The following is a 21,823-nucleotide window of genomic DNA, read 5'->3' as shown; positions in this document are numbered from 1 at the left end:
ACATTTGCCTGAAACCTTGTTGTCACAGTGCTATTCACGTCCCTTATTACTTCATCGATCTCATTGTTCTGACCGGGAGAATGAGGAGGAAGAGATATGTGTGGCCTCTCTCCTTTCTCTGTGTCAATGTGAGTGAGACAGCCCTATTCCATAGACCTACATTATGTAGCCGTCTTGATCACGTGACAAAGGGCAATGAAATAAAGTACTGACCAAAGAACTTTAGATTGATTGTGGTCTGAGCACTTGATAAAAACTTTTGATATGTCTCTATGACATACCAAAATTGTTCTACAGGAGACAGAAGCCCTTTAACCCCTTAAGGACCGCGGGTGTAAATTTACGCACCCGCTGCCTGGGCCTTAAAGAAGCAGTTCAGTTGTTTTTTTTCAGCCCCCCGGGTAGCCGCTGTCATGTATACATGATCGGTGTCCCGCGGCGCAGCTCCGGTCCCTTCCCGCGGTGCCGTTCAAATCGGGCGCACGCTCACTTCCGCCGGCGCTGTGACTCCTCTTCTCGGCCTTGTAATTTGAACACTGGAAGTCACGCGCTTCCATAGCGAATGCATGGAAGCGAGTGACTTCCGGCGTATAATCACTGGTCAGAGAAGAGGACTCGCAGCAGCCGGCGGAAGTGAGCGCGCCGGATTTTAACGGCACCGCGGTACGGGAACTGACCTACGGGAACGGGACAGTGATCATCTTCTGTAAGTATACATGACAGCGGCTACCCGGGGGGCCGAAAAGTCCCGGGCTATAGAACAGGCTCACGAGCAGAGCTCGCCCCATAGCGGGTGAGGACCGGCTGCTATCTGCAGCCAGGCCCTCACCCTCAATGGCGGGCGACATCGTGTCTGCAGGGGTCCCGATCACACTGCCTGACTGCCGGAGGTCTAATCCTTGCATAGCAGTGATCAGTGTATATAATCTACTGTATGTAAGTAAAAGTCCCCTAATGGGACTATAAAAGTGTAAAATAAAAAAAAAAAAATCATGGAAAAGTTTTAAAAAATGTGCCAAAGCCCCTGCCCCAATAAAAGTTAAAAATCACCCCCCCCCCCTTCCCATTTTATACATAAGATACATAAAAATAATAAAGTTAATTAACATATAATATACCGCAGCATGCGCAATCATCCAATCTATTAACCCCTTCAGGACCAGGCTAATTTTCGTTTTTGCGTTTTCGTTTTTTCCTCCTTGTGCACTTGCATTTTTACACCTACAGACCCACATGAGCCCTTATTTTTTGCGTCACTAATTGTACTTTGCAATGACAGGCTGAGTTTTTGCATAAAGTACACTGCGAAACCAGAAAAAAATTCAAAGTGTGGTGAAATTGAAAAAAAAAAAAAAAAACGCATTTCTTTTATTTGGGGGGAATGTGTTTTTACACCGTTCGCCCTGGGGTAAAACTGACTTGTGCATGTTCCTCAAGTCGTTACAATTAAAACGATATATAACATGTATAACTTATATCGTATCTGATGGCCTGTAAAAAATTCAAACCATTGTTAACAAATATACGTTCCTTAAAATCGCTCCATTCCCAGGCTTATAACGCTTTTATCCTTTGGTCTATGGGGCTGTGTCAGGTGTCAATTTTTGCGCCATGATGTGTTCTTTCTATCGGTACCTTGATTGCGCATATACCACTTTTTGATCGCTTTTTATTACATTTTTTCTGGATTTGATGCGACAAAAAATGCGCAATTTTGCACTTTGGGATATCTTTGCGCTGACGCCGTTTACCGTACGAGATCAGGAATGTGATTAATAGTTCGGGCGATTACGCACGCGGCGATAGTAAACATGTTTATTTATTTATTTACTTTTATTTAAAACCTGGGAAAAGGGGGGTGATTCAGACATTAGGGGAGGGGGCTTTTTACTAATGACAATCCTTTTTTTTTTTTTAATAAACATATACTAGAAGCCCCCCTGGGGGACTTCTAGCATATACACTTTGATCTCTCATTGAGATCTTTGCTGTATAGATATACAGCAAAGATCAATGAGATCGGCACTCGTTTGCTTTCGGGTGCTGCCGGCTTCAGTAATGGAGATCGATCCTCCAGGACAACGTCCCGGGGGAGCGATCTCCGCCACTAGACACCAGGGAAATGCTGTATCCGGTAATCGGATGCAGCTGTCATGTTTGACAGCTGCATCTGATCACTGTATTAGCGGGCACGGAGATCGGACCGTGCCCGCTAATACCGGCGGTCCCGGGCTACAAGCGGCACCCGAGACCGCCGCGGTTCAGAGCACCTGCGCGAGGACATACAGTTACGTCCTCGTGCGGGAAAGGGTTAAAATAAAACATTATTGTTCCCACACGGTGAACGGCGTGAACAAAAAGTGGTAAAAAAAAAAACCGCAGGGACTGCTTTTTTTAAAATTACTTTTCATGTATAAAAAAATTTAATAAAAAGTGATCAATACGCCTGATCTAGAAATAAACATTACTTATAAAAACTAAAGATCCTGGCGCAAAAAATGATGCCCCATATGACCTCATAGGTGAAAATATAAAAGTGCTATAAGAGTCACAATAGGACCATTTTAAATACACCTATTCGCAAAAAAGTTTTACTGCTAATAAAAATAGTAAAACGTTAGAAAACATGCATATCACTGTGTTCAGACTGACCTATAGAATAAAGGAAAAATGCCAGTTTTACCGTAAAGTGCATTACGTAAACATGGAACCCCCCCAAAATTAGCGGAAATTGCATTTTTTGACCCAAGTTCAACCCATACATGATATTTTGGGAGTTCCGTCATTCATTTTATGGCAGATTGAAAGATGCCATTACAAAGTACACCTGTTCCTGAAAAAAAAAAAAAACAGCCCTCACATGGCCCTGTAGATGGAAAACAGAAAGAGTTATGGGTCTTAGAAGGCCAGAAGGAAAAAACAAAAAAGTGACAATTGGTGCAGTCCTTAAGGTCATTTCAGGCCCGGTCCTTAAGGGATTAAAGAAGCACTCCACTTTGACTGTTGTATACCTGGCACGAAGGTACCAGACTTACGTCGGAAGGTCTATCTTCCAAAGCTTTGCCTTATTTTCTTGTTCTGATGTTGTTGCTCTTCTGGTGACAGCCCATTAGACTTATTAGACTAAAGCACCTCTGCTGTTCAGTGTCTCAGAGATACATGGGCAGTAGTTTTGTCCAATATACAGCAAAGCAAAGTAGATTCTGGGACCAAGTCACGTAACCAGTCATCGGCAATTGCATCACTAGCAGCAAATAACGCAGACCTGCTGTTGCAAAACTACTAATTTCCATCCTGCCAAGACAGCCAAAGCTTTAGCTGTCCAGGGATGCTGGAAATTGTAGTTTTTCAATAGCTGTGATGTAGACTTGGTCATGATATTCACAAGCAACACATACTCCTCATCAATTTCCACTGCTCAGCTCCCTCTAATAGTCATGTGTGTATAAATCCCCATTTTCCATAGAATCACACAGTGAGATTGTGTTGAGTGCAATGAAATCTCGTGCTCAGTTGTCAAATTTAATAGTACTTTATATTTTAGTACATAGGGTTTACACACTGCACCTACACCAGCACTATTAGCACACTGTCAAAATAAAAAACAGCAATCTCCTTATGTTTAAAACAATAAAGGACATTTGTAGCGGATATGGAAAAGAAATCTTTAGCATTTCATGTTAGGTTTCAGATATATAACTTTTACAGTAGCTAGCGTTAGTACAGGAACTAAGAAAAAAGTAGATATACAAAATAAAACAAACTTTTTTTTTAATATACTGTATATATACACAAACCAGTGCCTCTTAGTGTAACCTGCTTACACTTTAAACAACGTTATCACTGATGCAACAACCGCGAGCAAAACAAAAAACAAGTATAAATAAAAAAGGGGGAAAAAAATTACAAGGTGCAAAACTGCCATTCTACATCTGATTTCTACACGACATTGGAACTCCAAAGGAATGACGCGTGCTTTGTGTTTAGCACCTAAAGTGCAGATCTCATACTGCTGCATACTAGCCCTAGAAGTGGAGCAATTCCAGAAAGCCTCTTTTACACGCAGAAAAAGTTAGACCATTCTTCTGAGAGTTGCTGGAGATGGAAAATGTGGCTTCTGTCCGGGTTCTTTCTACGAAAAGTCCATTGATGGCTCCAGATGTTGTTTGCTCCTTATGAGGCATTCAATAAATTGCCGTCCAATGTACCACAGGGGCCTCAGACAAGACAAGAGTTAACGGATTAACAAGTTAAATACAAATTCTATAGCAGTAGCAGTGAGGCGTGAGAGCTGAAATGAACAAACGTCGGCGGAAAGACAAAGACAAGTGCTTTAAACCCGGGGTAGTCAAAGAAAGCAGAGCACATAGCCCCGATCAGTGCTGGAACTTGCCTGGATCTCAAGACATCTTACTGCTTCTCCATGACCTCTTTTTTTCATCATCTGTGAGTTATCTTCAAGACTATGTGCAATACATAAATACGCTGAACAGCTAGACGGTGCAGACAGTGCCTTGTGGCTGCAAACTGGCCGCTAAAAAAAAAAAAAAAGGACAACGTACTACATGGTCTTACTCGACTTGCTCAGCGTGATGGTGGCTACAGAGATAACAGTCAACTGCTCTAGACGTGAGGTTGGCATGAAAGACCTATTGTTTGTCTTCTTAACTAAACCAGTGATCTCTACAGTTTCGGTACACAATAGTGATGCGTCTTGGCATTGTAACAAGGCCATATAACCTAATATCTAGGGCCTAAAAGGGCTGGGCTTTTCTAGTCGAAGGCATGTTACCCTTATGTTGACCCTACAGCAGCTCAAAATACAATATTCGTTAATGTGGTTTAGGACCATTGGGCTATAACTATTATAACACCATTTTAGCATGTAAGAACGAAAAAAAATAGAATGTGTTGTAATAGTGTGAAGCCTAACCAATTCATTTTGGTATTAAGTCAAATGAAGATACATTAAGAACCATCACTGTTCACGGCCATGCATTGATCAGCTCATGACTCCACTAGATACAAGTCCCTTAGTGTGTTCATTGGCTTCATGTTAAATATCATGATCCTGTATATAGACATGGGCCTAAGGATTACTCGTCATTTCATTGTAATCTTAAAAACAATTCCTTGTCATTTAAAAAGGGCAAAATATAACCCATAGTGCATTGTGGGAATAATGGAAAGCTAGTTTTTTTTCTTCACCCTTTTCTTTTCAGTTAGTTTCATGACTCTTAATACGTGATCTCTGGAGGTGTTAATAGGGGGGGCCAGAGATGCCTAATCGTATATCCATCTGACAAGCACTGACTTACTACCATCCTGCCATGCCGCACTCCTGGTCCTCTTACATATAGGCAAACCAAAATATCTGGCCAAGGAAGGCAACAGAAGGTATCATGTTTTCATAAAGACGAATTATTTTACAAGAGTTGGGGTGTTAAGAGGTCTCTTTTCCTTGCACACCAGTGGCTGTTTTTATGGAGCTGATGGTCCTGTTGAACCAAGTCTTCTTTGCCGCCTGCACTTCATTTAGGGCAAGACCAAGATGGTGCTCCAGATCCTGAAACAGAAACATGTAAAACGCATACGATGAGTCTAAAGTTGGCCTTAGACATTGAATGGCCACTAGAGATGAGCGAACCTGGAGCATTCTCGAGTCCATCCGAACCCGAACTTTTGGCATTTGATTAGCGGTGGCTGCTGAACTTGGATAAAGCCCTAAGGCTATGTGGAAAACATGGATCTAGTCACTGGCTGTATCCATGTTTTCCAGACAACCTTAGAGCTTTATCCAAGTTCAGCAGCCCCCGCTAATCAAATACCGAACATTCGGGTTCGGATCGACTCGAACCCGAACACGGTTCGCTTATCTCTAATGGCCACTTTATTAAAGGGGTTATCAAATGCTACAAAAACATGGCCACTTTCTTTCAGAGACAGCATGACTCTTGTCTCCAGTTCAGGTGCACTTTGCAATTAAGCTCCATTCACTTCAATGAAACTGAGCAGCAAAACCCCACCCAAGCTGGAGACGAAAGTGGGGCTGTCTCTAGAAGAAAGTGGCCATGTTTTTGTAGCGCTGGATAACTCCTTTAAAGAAACTGAACCCTCTATATACAGTTGCCACTGTCTGCTATAAAGAGTACATCACAGGACAGTTAACAAAACTGGAATTTGGCCAGCTACAGCCTCGCTACACAAAGGCGTAAAAAAGTACAACAATCTAAGTTGTATCAGGACCTCCCATCCTGACAGGAGAGGTTGACGGGTAGCATCACCTATACACCGGATATTGTTATCCGATCCTATTGAAAACGGACAACTTTTAACTCATCTGTAATAGCTGAAAGCAAATGTACCACCAGATTTACTCAAAGATTTCCATATAACCTGATCGGTGCTGCCACACACATTGTGATGGTGCAGTCCATTCCTCACATCTCTGCCCGGTTTCTGAGGTCACCTCCCAGTGGAGAGATATTTTCCCCCTTCTGTGAAATGCCGTGCTGGGGACACACTTCATTCTGAAGGGATGCTGGGCCCCCCTCCAGTGGACCAAACTAGTAAGTTTGCAACTTACATTCATTATTTTTTTTTTTAGTTATCATGGAAAACACGGCACTTCCTGTTTTCAGGTTTTTTTCTCAAAGAACAGGAAAGAGTCAGAAAACAGGAAGTCCTGTGTAACCCAGGCCATCTGAGCGCTCACAGAGAGAAGGAAAAATCTGCCTTCTGGAGACTGGACCTGGATTTCTGGTAAGTTCAGCTTTGTTTTACAGCATGATAAAAACAAAATAAAATAATGAATTGTATCACATCTACTGTTCATTTAGAAAGTTGTAACGATAGTGACACTTTAAGTAAATCTAGTGGTACATTCGCTTTAAGTGTAATAGCAACCTACTACTAGAACATATTCTAAAACCACCAAGGTAGTAATGCCCTAATAAATGATGATACAAATAGCTCCATATACAAGCAGAAAGATACAACAAGCAGCTCTTAATGCTTTCGTTCTCTGACAGCGTCCTACATCAGACTGAAGATTGATTGACAGCCATGAAGAGTATTATTACTAAAATTCCTCACTGATGGATTACCTGTATCTTGCACTCTGCTTCTACCAGCTGCAGTTTAGTTTGAGCCAATTCTAGCTCCATTTCCCGTAGCTGGTTCTTCAAAGTCTCCTTCTCTTCATCGGTGTCCTCCTCCTCAGAATTCTCCTTGTTAGTGCTGACCAACTTCACTCTCCCTTCTGTGTTAAAGAACTCTCTGCAGCGTTCACAACCTTCTACCTTTTGCTAAGTGGATAAAGAGGACAAAGTATTATAAGAATTACCTTGAATACATAGAGCAAGACGCAATCTGGACTCCGCCCTTCACTGCACTGCCAAGAGATTAATTACATATAATTAAACTTCCTACTAGACCAGTAGTAGAAGGTGCCCCCCAATCCCCCATACACAGACAACACAGAGCTGTCTACAGAGGTAGGTACAGTGCCGTATATAAGGTCTGTAGCCTGTTAACAAGCTGCAGCAAGCTTTATTGCTGCAGGAACAATTACACTAATGAAAGTATATTAGGAAAATGCACACAGTGAAATACTCTGTTATCGGAAAGTAACAGGCCGTGGTTCAGCCAGCCTGAACTTACCCGGATTTTCTCAATTTCCGTTTTGTTTGCAGACTGCTGCTTCTCTAGTCGATCGCTCAACTGGGAACATATCTGCAAATGAGCAAATGTTTGATTAACAAATGGAAATCCCAGTCAACAAAATTCGGTGTGTCCCCCAGGAGATGAGCTCATTTCCCTTTGCTCCATTACAACCCTGTGTCTGGCTATAAGGGCCCTAATACACGGGACGATTACCGTGGGAAAAATCGTTACATCCTTCGTATTTAAACGATAATCGTTCTGTGTAATTGCAGGCAACGATTGAAAAATCGTTGGTATGTCGTTGATCATTGATTTAGATCTGAACCTAAAGTTATCGTTAATCGTTTGCTGTAATTCCACATTCGCTTGCTCAAGTTCCGTATTTTTTCACTAATCGTTCAGTGTAATTGCACATTGTCTATTGTTTTGCTGGGATCAGAAGGTATAAACTATCATAGTAACGATCACAATAACAATGGTAGTAACGATCATATCTAGCTACCATCGTTCTGTGTAATTGTGTAATATGGTGAACAATTTCAGGTTAACGATAATCTCGTTTGTGATTGATTATCGTTAGTCGTTAAAAATCGTTCCATGTAATAGGACCCTAAGACAACTAGCTGCAGAAGGAGCCTCCCCCCACTGCTCTGTTTCATATATTGTAAAGCCCTGCCCCTTGGCTCAGTCCCCCCTATATCAACAGTTTATTTGCTGAAAATAGGAGAGGACAGCGGGTAATGAAAAGGGTTGTCAAGACTTAAAGTGTAACTGTCATGTTTTTTTTTTTTTTTTTTTTTGCACGAGTCAATAGTACAAGCAATTTTAGTAATAGGTTTTATTAGGCAAAAAAAGCCTCTTTCTGTACTCAAGAAGCAGTTTCCCAGCCTCCCCCCCCCCCCCTCCTCACTTCTTATCTGTTGATTATCAGGCAAATCAGTCTTTATTACAGAGAAGCAAAGTGAAGATGGGTTCTGCAGTGTCCATTATATCCTGGGGAGGGGGGAGGGGGCAAGGAAAATGAGTGAGCAGGAAGAGGAGACATGAAGGTCGGCTGTTTGTAGACTGTCTGGGCATCTAAAACACTGGATTCAGGGGTCAGAAAGGTCAGTGCTTATCTAGGAACTTGGTGAGAGAAGATTGCAGGGTGTTGTGCTGTGCAGGACTGATATTTCTCTCCTCAGTGCTTACTCACTCCTCTCAACCCCTCCCCTCTCCATAGAGCATAATGGACACAGAAATCCTGCTTCTTCTGAAGTGAGGGGGGAGCTAGGAAAACAGCTTTCTCAGTACAGAAGGAAACTCTTTTGCTAAATAAAACCTATTACAGAGTTTCTTAAAATCACTTGTACTATTGATATTTATTGTTTTCTAAAAAATTACCCTGAAAAGACAGTTATGCTTTAGTAAAACATGCACAACACTTGTCCTCAGTTTGGGTGGGTTTTGCAGCTCAGTTCTACTGAAATAAATTGAGCTGAATTGTAATTACACACAAAATCTGAGGACAGGGGTGGTGTTTTTGCAAGAAAGCAGCTATGCTTTCCCTAATCCTGGAAACCCATTAACCCACATGTTCTATACAGGATTTCTACATATCCAAACTTTTTTTCTTCTTACCTTCATTGTTCACTTTTATACTAAGGGGGCATTAACACATACCGTAATTACAGCCTTTGTACAAACAATATGTGTACAATACTATCGACTGGAATTCAGAACTCCCGGCACCATTGTTCATTATGATGCTGGGAGCACCAAAACAGTTTCACGCTACTATACTAAAAGGCTGTGTCAGCACAGTAACGCAAAGTTTTAAACAGTTTCAAAGCTCCTGTCATCATCATGAATGATGATGCCCGGAGGTCTTTACTCTGCCCTGTAGCACATTGTCTGTATGTATACACTGTGCATGAAACATGTGAACGTCCCCTTAGCTCTACCTTAAAAGGAGACCTGTCACCCCCCGTGCCGGGGTGACAGGCTCCCGACCCCCCTATACTCACGTGATCCTGAGCTGGGTCCCGCTTCCTGAGCCGGTCGGGTCACGGAGATATCAGCGCCCGAAGCCCGGCACGCGCGCTGACAGCAGAGTGAGATGCCCATAGAGAACGAATGGGGAGTCCGATGCTCCGTCATTCTCTATGGGCATCAGACTCTCCTGTGAGCGCGAGCGTGACAGGCTTCGGGCGCTGATATCTATGTGACCCGACCGGCTCAGGAAGCGGGACCGGGTGGGATCACGTGAGTATAGGGAGCTCTAACGGGGGTCGGGAGCCTGTCACCCCGGCACTGGGGGTGACAGGTCCTCTTTATAGAGAAGTCCGGCGAAAAATTTTATTAAAATATTGTATTGCCCCCCAAAATTTATACAAACCACCAATATACACTTATTACAGAATTTGCACATAAATTGCTTTTTCCCCTGCACTTACTACTGCATCAAGGCTTCACTTCCTGGATAAAATGGTGATGTCACGACCCGAGTCCCATAGCTGTGCGGGCTGTGGCTGCTGGAGAGGATGAGAGGGATGCTCAGTGTCCCTCAGTTTCCCTCTGCCATCATCCTCTCAAGCAGCCACAGCCCGCATAGCTATGGGACTTAGGTCGTGACATCACCATTTTATCCAGGAAGTGACATCACCATTTTATCCGGGAAGTGACATCACCATTTTATCCAGGAAGTGACATCACCATGTTATCCAGGAAGTGAAGTCTTGATGCAGTAGTAAGTGCAGGAAAAAAAAAGCACTTTATAAGCATTTCCCGTAATAGGTGTATATTGGTGATTTGTATAACTTTTGGGGGGTAATACAATACTTTTATAAAAAATTTTGCGGACTTCTCCATTAAGGAGAAATCCTCTCTAAAACAATAATTACAAGTAGATCACCAGTCTGAGATTATGCATACATTACAGGGCTCCAGACTAAAAAATTTACCTAGGAGCCATTGGCTCCTGACCTGAAAAATTTAGGCGCCAAATAGAATATTTGGTCGCCAACATTTTAAACCATGTAAAATTAATGTTATGTTAAATGGGACTTACTGTGTGCAGAGGCCACGGCAGCCTCCTCCTCCTTTAGATCCTTTCTTTTCTTAGTTTGAAAACGTTCAACATGGAAACTTGCAACTTGACAACCATATACAGTCTGACTCAGTACTTCAGCTTCACTTGGCTAGCCTTTTAATGAGGCTTACTCTTCTGAACTTGAACTTAAAGGGAACCTGTCGACCCCCGTGCCGGGGTGACAGGCTCCCAACCCCCCGTTAGAGACCCCTATACTCACCTCATCTTCACCCCGCTTCTGAAGATGGTCGGGTCACGGAGATCTCAGCCGCTGCAGCCCGGCGTGCGCTGAGAGATGAGTCCAACGCTCATAGAGAATGACGGGAGAGTCCAGCGCTCCGTCATTCTCTGAGTGTTGGACTCATCTCTCAGTGTGCACGCCGGGCTGCAGCGGCTGAGATCTCCGTGACCTGACCACCTCCAGAAGCGGGACCCGGCGCGATGAGGTGAGTATAGGGGATTCTAACGGGGGGTTAGGAGCCTGTCACCCCGGCACCGGGGGTGACAGGTTCCCTTTAAAAGCTTGCAACAGTCTATACATACTGAGCTAGACTTATGACTGCAGCCATAGTGACCCCCCACAAGATGTGTATATAGATAGCTATATCTCTCACCTAGTGACTAATGCAAGTGACCCCCTACAATACAGACACCTGAGGGGCCCTGATAATAATAATTGTGCATATATCTATCTCCCAGTGTCTGCAGCCAGTTTGCCCTACACTTATAGATGGCCCCCTCCCCTTATAGATGACCCTCTCTACCCCCATTATAGATGCCCCCTCCTCCCCCCATTATAGATGCCCCCTCTTCTCCCCCCCTTATAGATACCCCCTCCCCTTATAGATGCCCCCTCTCCCCCCCATTATAGATGCCCCCTCTTCTCCCCCCCTTATAGATACCCCCTCCCCTTATAGATGCCCCCTCTACCCCCCATTATAGATGCCCCCTCTTCTCCCCCCCTTATAGATACCCCCTCCCCTTATAGATGCCCCCTCTCCCCCCCTTGAATATGGCCCCTCTTCTCCCCCCATTATAGATACCCCCTCCCCTTATAGATGCCCCCTCTCCCCCCCCATTATAGATGCCCCCTCTTCTCCCCCCCTTATAGATGCCCCCTCCCCTTATAGATGCCCCCTCTCCCCCCCATTATAGATGCCCCCTCTTCTCCCCCCCTTATAGATACCCCCTCCCCTTATAGATGCCCCCTCTTATCCCCCCCATTATAGATGCCCCCTCTTCTCCCCCCCTTATAGATACCCCCTCCCCTTATAGATGCCCCCTCTACCCCCCATTATAGATGCCCCCTCTTCTCCCCCCCTTATAGATACCCCCTCCCCTTATAGATGGCCCCCTCTCCCCCCCTTGAATATGGCCCCTCTTCTCCCCCCATTATAGATGCCCCCCTTCTCTTCCCCCCATTATAGATGGCACTCTCTTCTCCCCCCATTATAAAGCCCCCCCTTTCCTCTATGCTAAGCAATATTTAAAAAAAACAAACACACAAACTCACCTGACAACCCGCTCCCCCGGCGATCCTCTTCTTCTTCGGACGCTGTCCCCGGCTGATGCGCGGCTGCCGGAGGTGTCCCGTCCTATCCCCGGCAGCGCGGCGCGTCAGTGAGCTCCCTGTACGCCGGGGCTGTGACTTCTGACACAGGAAGCGTCTCTGACGCGCGCTTCCTGTGCCGGAAGTCAGGGCCCCAGGCAGCTCACTGATGCGCCGCGCTGCCGGGGATAGGACGGGACACCCCCGGCAGCCGCGCATCAGCCGCGCATCTTAAAGAGACAGCGCGCCGCCGCCGGGGCCAGTCGGAAATGGCGCCCAGATTAATAAATCTGGGCGCCATTTGCAAAATGTCAGTCGCATTGGCGACCATTTTGGTCGCCATCTGGAGCCCTGCATTATATTTATATGGACAATCAAAACACCACCCAATAGCCTTTTAAAGGGGGTATTCCCATCCTGAGAAGTTATCTCTTATCCACAGCATAGGGGTTAGGTAGCCTATGCCTATGGGTTCAACCACAGGGTCAAAAACTGATCACAAAAATGGAGACACAATCACCCCTTACAATGAATGGCGCATTTACCCAAGCCTGCCCTCAATTTATTCTCCAATGTTTCCGAGCACTGAATAGTTAAATACATTAGGCTATATATTTGATATATAGTGCAAAATCTCATCGTGAACAGAATTTATAAAATTAACAATTAAAACCCTAAATGCATAAATAAAATGTAAGAAACATTAAAATGGACCAGTCCAATACAAACAAGACTGAGAACACAATAATCCAGCCGGCGACTCATTTACTAGTGACATCAGTGTAGGCCCTGACTTATTTATGAGCCATTCTGACCACAGGTTTATTTCTGTACTTTGCCCGGCTCTTCATCTAGGCTTTTTTTGGCTGACATTGTTTAAGCCCTGTAATGGTAAGGTTTTCACATGAATAATGAATGTTTTCATGACCCACTCAGAGCACAAACATCCACTGCACATCCTATCTGGTTCTGTCAAATAAGACACCCACCAGTTAACCTATTTTTCTAAATACATTCTGATTTTCTGGCACATGTCGACAGCGCACATGAAGCTGATGGACACAATGACTGATAAGCAAAAAATATACTGATTTAGGCTATGTTCACACAACATAAGTAGCATATTAATCACGTCCGTTGTTGCAGATTCGCAACAACAGCCGTGATTAATATGCCACTTACTTGGGCTGCCGTCTGGAACCCGGGCCGAAGTGTATACACATAGTATGCACTCCGGTCGGGATCGCTAGCGGTGCCACAAGAAACTGACATGTCAGTTTTCTGCAGCCGCAGAGAACATGTCAGTTCACACAATGAAGCATGCCGCACGCTCCATTGTGTGCAGCTGCATATTGTGATGTGGGCGCAATAAAGATCATCCGGGGATGATCTTCTCAAACACCAGCCATTCTGTGATCCGGCCGGGTCACAGAACGGCCAGTGTTTTACAGAATATGAACAAGCCTTAGCCTATACGTTGCCAGACATGCTAAAAAAAGTTTAATATTAAAGAGAGTGTTTCACCGGAAAATCACCTACTGCTTAAATCAAATTTTATCTTAACCATTTTTGTTGCCTTTGGTCAATGAGGTTTGATAAAGCATACCACTAAATAGCTCAGGCAAGATGTCATACTGTATAATAAATAACAAATAAGTTAAATAAAACAATTATGATCAGAAAATAGGAACAAATTGGAGAAAAATAAGGCTGGGGTCACAGTGTTTTTGCAATCCGTGTAACATATATGTTTTATGGAAAAAACAGATGCAATTGTGGGTCATCAGTTTGGATCTGTTTTTTCATTGACTTCCATTATAAAAACATATCGAAACGGATGTGTTTTTTTAACAGACAGAACAAAAAGTGTTGGCTACATTTTTCTGTCTGTTAAAAGTAACCAATTTAAAACGGATACGTTGAACGGATTGCAAAAACGCAGTGTGAACCCAGCCTAACACATTCCCGTATCTGGCTCTGATCAGTAAAGAGAAAAATCTAGGCAACGCAACCCCTTTAAGGGTCCTTTTACATATACTGATAAATTGTTCCCATTGTAACGAGTCCTTCTGGTCTCCATTTAAATAATATTTCATTATCTGAGCTTGTTAAGCAGTCTGAATATGCTGCCCGTTGCCTGACAACAGGTGCAGCAGGTGGTACTGCCTCAGAGCCGTAGGTGTTTGTCACCAGCATTCAGATGGAACGGTGGAAAACAGATTAAAATCAGAATTCTTACAAATTCTTAATCCTTCATTTGATGGTGGAGAATAACAGATTGCCGCAAAGGATCAATGTACTTAGAAAATGGAGATTTTATTTGGGATTGTATAAGCCCAGACTTTCTATTGGGACCGTGGCGTGATACAAGTTACTTCTAGAATACAAGGCGAGTGCATTAGCCACATCAAGACTTTAGCTAGGTGGAGTGAGAACACAGACACAAATATCTATCAATCAGAAACCCCTTGATTTAGTGTCACATGACCCAAAAATGCACACATTTTTCAGAGAATAAGAACAATTAAAATGTTCTCACTCTAAGGGTACAAACCCACACACCGTATACGCAACAAATACGCAGCAGATTTGATGGTGCAGATTTGATGCTGTGTTCAGTTATTTAGATCTAATCTGCTGCATATCGCAGCAGTAAATACGCTGCGTATACGGTGTGTAGGTTTATACCCTAACCAAATAATTGTGGTTTGAGGATATGAAATGTTTTTGAATAGTCATTTCAAACAACGTCATGTGATAGCCAATGATGTTTCTAATATATTTGTAAATTACTTAAATTAACAAAAATGGCAAAACATCTTCTAAGTCTTAGCCACCAGGTACATTGCACTAATTGTTGCTTGGACTCTTGAAGGGAATGGTTTCCTCTGGCCCTGCCCCCGAGGAGCAGATACCTTCTACAGTTTACTTTAATTTTTTTTTATTAATTCCTTGTAATCTGCCATCCACTGCCTGTTGTTAAGAGAAATCTGTCTCTAGTAACACAGACAGCAAGACATAGGATAAGGTGTTGGGACTGGTGCCGCAGGTAGCATGGGCGAGCGGTCTAAGGTGGTGGGACTGGGTTTAGCATGTGCTATGTGCAGGAGAGGGAGAGAGACTGAGAAAGGCTAGGCTGTGTGCATACAAAGTGTTAGAATATCTGCCCGCTACAGATGATTTTCAGTGTTACTGAAAGGTAAATCAAGGTCATCTAACCAATACTAAAGCTTAGAACAGTAGTCCCTTGTGTAAATACCTGTATATCTACTACTTTATGTCCACAGTGTTGCAGTGTAATTTCTCTCTTTCTGAACCCACCCCTTTAGCCTCTCAGCAGTTATACATCATGGTACAGACTTGTGTGGAGTAGGCCAAGAAATATGATCGTCAAACAATTATACACACTGAATATCAGTACAACCTACATTCTTGGTAGGATTCAAATGAATATAAATAAGTGTAAATTCCTCCTTAGGAACCTGTTAGCCCCTGTATAGTAGTAATAGATGGGCTCCTGAGCAGCGTATGGGCCCTGTAGCTTGTAACACATGCTTTATATTCCACAGATATGATCAGAACCAATTACTGTTAATACTTACATAGTCACTGATCAGCTCACGCTTACTGTGCACTCCATATACCATGTTGCTTAAATACAATACAGGGAATGAAGAAGTGTTCTCTACGTCTGATTCGCAGGAAAGAGTTAATAGCTCCTGATGGTTTTTCTTGTCATAATGCCAGGTACGATAAGCTCGAAGAAGAAAATCATCTCATGATTCTGCCTAACAGGAGCGTACACAGTTATTCCACTCCACCTGGCGTTCTACACGTATCGCTAACATGGCAGAACAGCCATAGGAAATGCATCGTATGGAAGAATTTTCTGCAGAAAGCACTAGAGACAATGAGAGGTTATGTGCAATATCCAAATCTTGGATGCAATTCTAGAATTTCAGATGCTTACTTAAAGGGGTACTCTGGCAATTTTTTTTCTTTAAAATCAACTGGTGTCAGAAGTAATTTACAAATCTGTGGCACTTTCTATTTAGAAATCCCAAGTATTCCAGTACGTATCAGCTGCAGTATGTCCTGCAGAAAGTGGTGTATTCTTTCCAGTCTGACACAGTGCTCCATGCTGCCACCTCTGTTCCTGACAGGAATTGTTCAAAGCAGTAGCAAATCCCCATAGTAAACCTCTCCTGCTCTTGACAGTTCCTGTCAAGGACAGAGGTGGCAGCAGGGAGCACTGTGTCAGACTGAAAGGAAGACACCACTTCCTACAGGACATACAGCAGCTGATAAGTACTGGAAGTAAAAAAAAAAATTGCTGGAGCACCCCTTAAAGGTTCAAGTGGGCCACATTTCTGGCAGGACTCTGCCCTTTGTTGTGATATTGCAGAATTCAAGTATCTCCTTTTATTCTGCAAATCCCTTTCAAAAACCTTCTTCCTCTTTCTCAAGTCTGTTCTTTCTCTTTTTCTATGTACATCATTTGCCTTGGACCTTCCTACTGTTATGGGGAACCTATTATGAAATTGCAGTCCAGTCTACAGATAACACAAGAGTAGGAGGAGCTGAGCAGATTGATATAAAGTAATGTAATGTACTCACTGAAATCCCTGCCCATTGTTTAGGACCGCCCAGTGGACTCCTAAAATCACAAAGACTGACAGCTAAGTTAAGGTTTAGGCCCAACCCTCTCTAGGTTGGCCCATACCAATAGCCCCCTTCATGGCGATGTAGGTGTGGCTAAATGCAGCTGCACCCGTGAAGCCCCGCCCAGGTGGCACAATCTGCAGATGATAAAAGATCAGTTTTTCCTGGAACAAGCACCATGACGTATGATTTAAAATAAGGTATGAAAACTGCAAAATTTACCCTTTACACCTGTATACAGAAGTCATGTTTGGACTGCATTTTCCTTTACTCCTATTACTGTTGGTCTCTAATGTGCTGCTATAAGTATACCTTAAATAGCTAGCTGCTGGTGCAAATGCTTGTCCCTCTGACAGCTGTTCCTACTGTCCTGATACATGTGTTTACTCGGTTTGGCCGAGTCTGCATAATTTTCATTATAGAGAATGGACTGAACGGCTACCAGACAGCATATCCAAGGGGATCGGGTGCTGAGTCAGGACCCCCCACCCCATATAGAAGAAAAAAAAGTTTCTGCAAAAACTGTTCAGTGTGATGGGTGGATAGCAGGATAAAGGTCTCTTTGTTGACCTGTTATTGATATACTACCTATTCACTGACCTATTGTAAGGTCCTATGGGACCAGCACTACCTGTTTTCTCAAACCCATAAACTCGAGCATTGACTAAAAATGAATGTAAGCATTGATCTGGGATTTCTGCACTAAGGGATTTACTTTTAATAAGAACTTGTTGCTCCGCAATCCGCCATCCCCATAATGACAACCGGTCCCATCTGCACCCACAAAGCTTCTGATTTCCTATTATACAGGCACGGATTATATTTTCAGTTCTGATCAGTAACTCAGAGTCAGACGTGTTTTCTGTCTCTGTCCAGATGGCCCACGCAATTCAGGGAGCCGTGATAAGTAGCTGCTTGGAGTGACCGCTGCCGCTGCACGCTTGGCTACACGTACATCAATTTAGGAAGAATATGATACAAGTGTGTGCTATATTTCATCAGAGTATTTCTAGCTGGGTGTATTTAGGACTGCACAGAAAATAAGTGCTCCCACAGTGCTTTATTAGTCAACAGCTTACATCGGCAGAATTGAATTTCCTTATATGAGAGGTTTCCTTGGAATACCTAGTAACACGGAGCACTGGCAGGAGATGAGTGGAATCAGTGCTCTCTATATTTCTGCTGTCAATTCATCAGTAATAGACGACGCATTGGCTCTCTATTGAGTCCAGAGGTTTACTTGTATTTATAGTTAAATGCACAGCTCATATTATGGCATGTGTGGGTAGGACTCCATCGGCATATCACACCATCAGACACCATGAAAGGATGTCTTATAACTCTGCATGGATTGGAGTACATATGTATTCCATACAGGACTACAAATCATGTCTGCCATGCTCCCTCACACCCACCTGTTCACCTCATTCAGACATATGAATAGTGCCTAATTCTCATCTTAAGGTGATGAGGTACAGCATCACTGAGCTACTCAGCTGATTAAAGACTGTACATGTCAACACTGATAATATTCCCAGCAGCCCAAATCAGCCAAGGTATCGGTGGTAAAACAGCAACACTAAAGAAATTCTGATTCATAACTTAACATTTACACATAGTTCAGCTTTTCATGACTACCCTAGTAGAGCACATACCCAATAGTCTGACAATTGCATCAGGTCACTTTGTCAGCTTTGCAGTACAAACTGAAACAGAATGTGCACACTCATGTCATCATCATTAGAGGACACAAGACCTAGGCTAGGAGGTCTAAGAAATACAACATTATATATACACATAGACATGTTCTCTATTCCTCTTCCTGTCATTCTCTGGAGGAGCCACTACACTCTATCACTGGAGACTCCATTTCTTTGATCACTGACTCCCGTTCACTACAGATGCCATAAAGCTTGCACACTGCTACACTGTTTAAGCTGATAATCCAGGAAGTGTGCACCTCCAAAGTTGGCACCCCCAAGTAAATTTTGAAATAAAAGCGCTACAATCAAATATGTGAGACATTCCCATTCTGACAGGGAGTAGGAAAACCTCAATGTAAATTTAATGGTTGGCTGGTGCCTGCGAAACTGGCCCAAATTATTCTAATGTATATGGCCAGTCGGTACCTCCAGCATTTGTCTACTCGGAGTATTCCCAGGAAATTTCCTACTTAGAAATTTTTTTAAACTAACAATGGAGCCAAAGGATAATAATTAAGGAGGTCTCATAGAGACCCTGCTCCACCGGGAATGCTGGGAAGATGGCTTTCATACCACCTGTGGAAGGTGGCTTTCCCTTAGAGTCAGTGTTTTACTTCATCTAGGAATCTTAAAACACTCACTAGGGATAGATGTCAATTCTCACAATATCTCAAACAGGAAAAAAAAAGAAATCCATATGCAGAGGGGCAATAACCCCAGGACAGCTACAGATGGGCACGGAGAGATTTACCTTGGCATATATCCCCAGTCAATGATCAAAGAATTCTAGTTCAAGTAAAATATTGACTTCAAGGGAAAGGCACCTTCACAAAGTGGTGTCAGAAAGAAACATTAACCTCCTTGCTTAAAGGAGAAGTCCGTCCATTTTTAAAATCTGGCAGCCGGCAGAGGCAGGGGGAACTTGATCAGAAGTACAAACTTACCTCTCCCTGTTCCCGCGGTAAGCGGAGGGATCAGCCTCGGGACCACTGCCAGGCTTTGGGATCTCTGGCGCAGACACATCACGACTCAGCCGATGGACTGGCCACTCAGTGACTAGGACAGGATGCCGCTCCAGTTACTGCCAGGACCAGGACGTCATCACAACTCTGGGAAAAAAAGCCTTCTGGTGGGGGTCCCAAGATTTTAAAAATGTCCGGACTTTTCCTTTAGACTATAACTTTTTTTTTTTTTTTTTTAGGTTTTTATAATTATACAGAGATGTGACCCTGTGAGTCTAGCCCTTCTAGGAGACCATGACGCTCATTAAATCTGTTTATCACATACAACGTTTTATCCAATTAATTATTCATTCAGAAACTATGTTTAATAAATCATAAAGAAGACGACACAAGTGCAGCATAGTGTTAGGGGAGAGCGCATGCTCTTTATTACCAAATGTCATGACAAATAACGCATTTAAGCGACTCAGAAGATCCCATTTAATATTTATCCCCCATTGTATATCTCCAGTATGAATAAATAATAAAGGACAAACCTCAGCAAACCAAAGGCAACAATTTTAGAGTCTGTACAAAAATAATGTACAGAACAGTAAAATAGATAATCCAGCATCTAAGAGACCACCTAAGTAGGTAATAAACTATAATTCTGATATACTTACCTCATGAGTTTATAATCCAAGGCTCCAAAATACTTAAAAAGCACAGACTGGCAGATGTTCTAGTTAGTAATAATATGATTAGAGATAAATCACCCTTAGATGTACAGGGATAACACTTTGGGCAAAATATATGCCAAGGACAGGGCCCAAGGAGGCCAGGCATGATTTTGTTGTTTGTAGTTGTGTAGTTGTAGTCATGCTCGACCTGCACAGACTCTGCACTGCTGATAAATGAGCACTGTTCCTTTAAATGAATATATACTAAAGAAACTGAACCTGCATCCGTCAATAATCAGAACACACACAGAATCAGGGACTGACAAGATACCTGTTTGTAATCTCCAATGATGGAGCTGTTCTTCTTTATTTCAGATTCTGCCTTGTCAAGTTCTCTTCGACACATTTCCTTCAACTGGAAAACAAGAGAAGTAGGTTACAAGCCTGGAAGCACATGAGATTCTGCAGCCATGGTGTACCACAACAGCCATTCACATGAGGTGACCTATTAGAGGAAGCTGTCCTGTGTGTGTACATGAGGAGTGACGCTATTTGTTATTATTATTTAATTTGTATATGTCATTTTTCATCTTTTAGTCTTTCTCTTTATCTCTAATATCTTTATCAACTCTCAGCTGGTGGTAAAAACTAAGCTGAATGGTGTCACCCATACATTGTACACACAAAAGGGGGGTCCTGCTCTTCTATGCCTCTAAATACACTCCAAAAGGCAGCATCAGCAGGTAGGACATTATAGAGTAGTAGTGATCAGAGAAAGCTGTAAATCCAGCTCTGGGGTGAGATCTAATGCTCATAGTAAGATGTATCTTTTCTCTGAAATCTATTTTTCTACTCCAGCTACCCCCTATAAAATATAATGTAACATATATACCCAACATATACAAAGTACCACTATACCATACATTCATAGACTCATAGTACCATGTGGTTAAAAGCTAGCATTTCCTGTTTTTATTTTATTTTTTATTACAACTAATAGTTGGTGTACAAGTATGAATTAACCCTACACTTTTAACCCCAACCCCTATGTTTATTAAAATCTAAGGTGTTGACTAGCAAGATTATGTAAGTATTGTATCTGTCCCTGAAAAAACGGCTATGGCATTAAGCTAAAAAAAAAAAAAAAAATCTACTAAGACAGCAAACGAAAGAGTGAAACTTAAATAACGTGAAGCAGACTGGGAAGTATTGGGTTAAGTGAAGGCATTCGGTGGTATCCAGCCTTAATTACTTTTTTATGTGGTTTCTATGAAATCCATTAATCAATCCTGATCTCATCTGATGTTCCTACCCACATGTTTAAGACGTCAATACATCACCGGAGAGGGAATGATGAAAATAGAAATTAAAGACACTTTTAATAATACTTCTGTACATCTTAAGTGAAAAAATGAACAGGCTATTATTCAATTTACAGTAAAATCTGCATGAGATTTCAGTATATATCAAATCAATTAATGCGGATGACAATGCCATAGAAAACCTACATGAACAAAAGCAAAAAAAAACTATAAAAATGTTACATAACATTT

The 21,823-nt window shown here is 42.7% G+C and overlaps 1 protein-coding gene across 2 annotated transcripts in view; it reads right to left on the bottom strand.

Moving 5' to 3' along the window:
• Nucleotides 1-3,513: 3,513 nt before the first annotated feature.
• RABGAP1 (RAB GTPase activating protein 1) overlaps nucleotides 3,514-21,823 on the bottom strand; it is a 122,454-nt gene continuing 104,144 nt past the window's right edge. For both annotated transcript variants that reach the window (XM_069942857.1, XM_069942858.1), the window contains 4 exons: nucleotides 20,602-20,685; nucleotides 7,663-7,734; nucleotides 7,107-7,307; nucleotides 3,514-5,566 (listed from right to left, as the gene is read on the bottom strand). In XM_069942857.1, coding sequence (XP_069798958.1) covers nucleotides 5,444-5,566; nucleotides 7,107-7,307; nucleotides 7,663-7,734; nucleotides 20,602-20,685 — 480 coding nt within the window. In that variant the 3' untranslated portion in view covers nucleotides 3,514-5,443. The remainder of the gene's footprint in view (nucleotides 5,567-7,106; nucleotides 7,308-7,662; nucleotides 7,735-20,601; nucleotides 20,686-21,823) is intronic.

This window comes from Dendropsophus ebraccatus, chromosome 10, assembly GCF_027789765.1.
Source record: "Dendropsophus ebraccatus isolate aDenEbr1 chromosome 10, aDenEbr1.pat, whole genome shotgun sequence".
Lineage (NCBI taxonomy): Eukaryota > Metazoa > Chordata > Amphibia > Anura > Hylidae > Dendropsophus > Dendropsophus ebraccatus.
The sequence above is the reverse complement of the archived record's forward strand: the minus strand, read 5'-3'. Positions and strand labels throughout refer to the sequence as shown.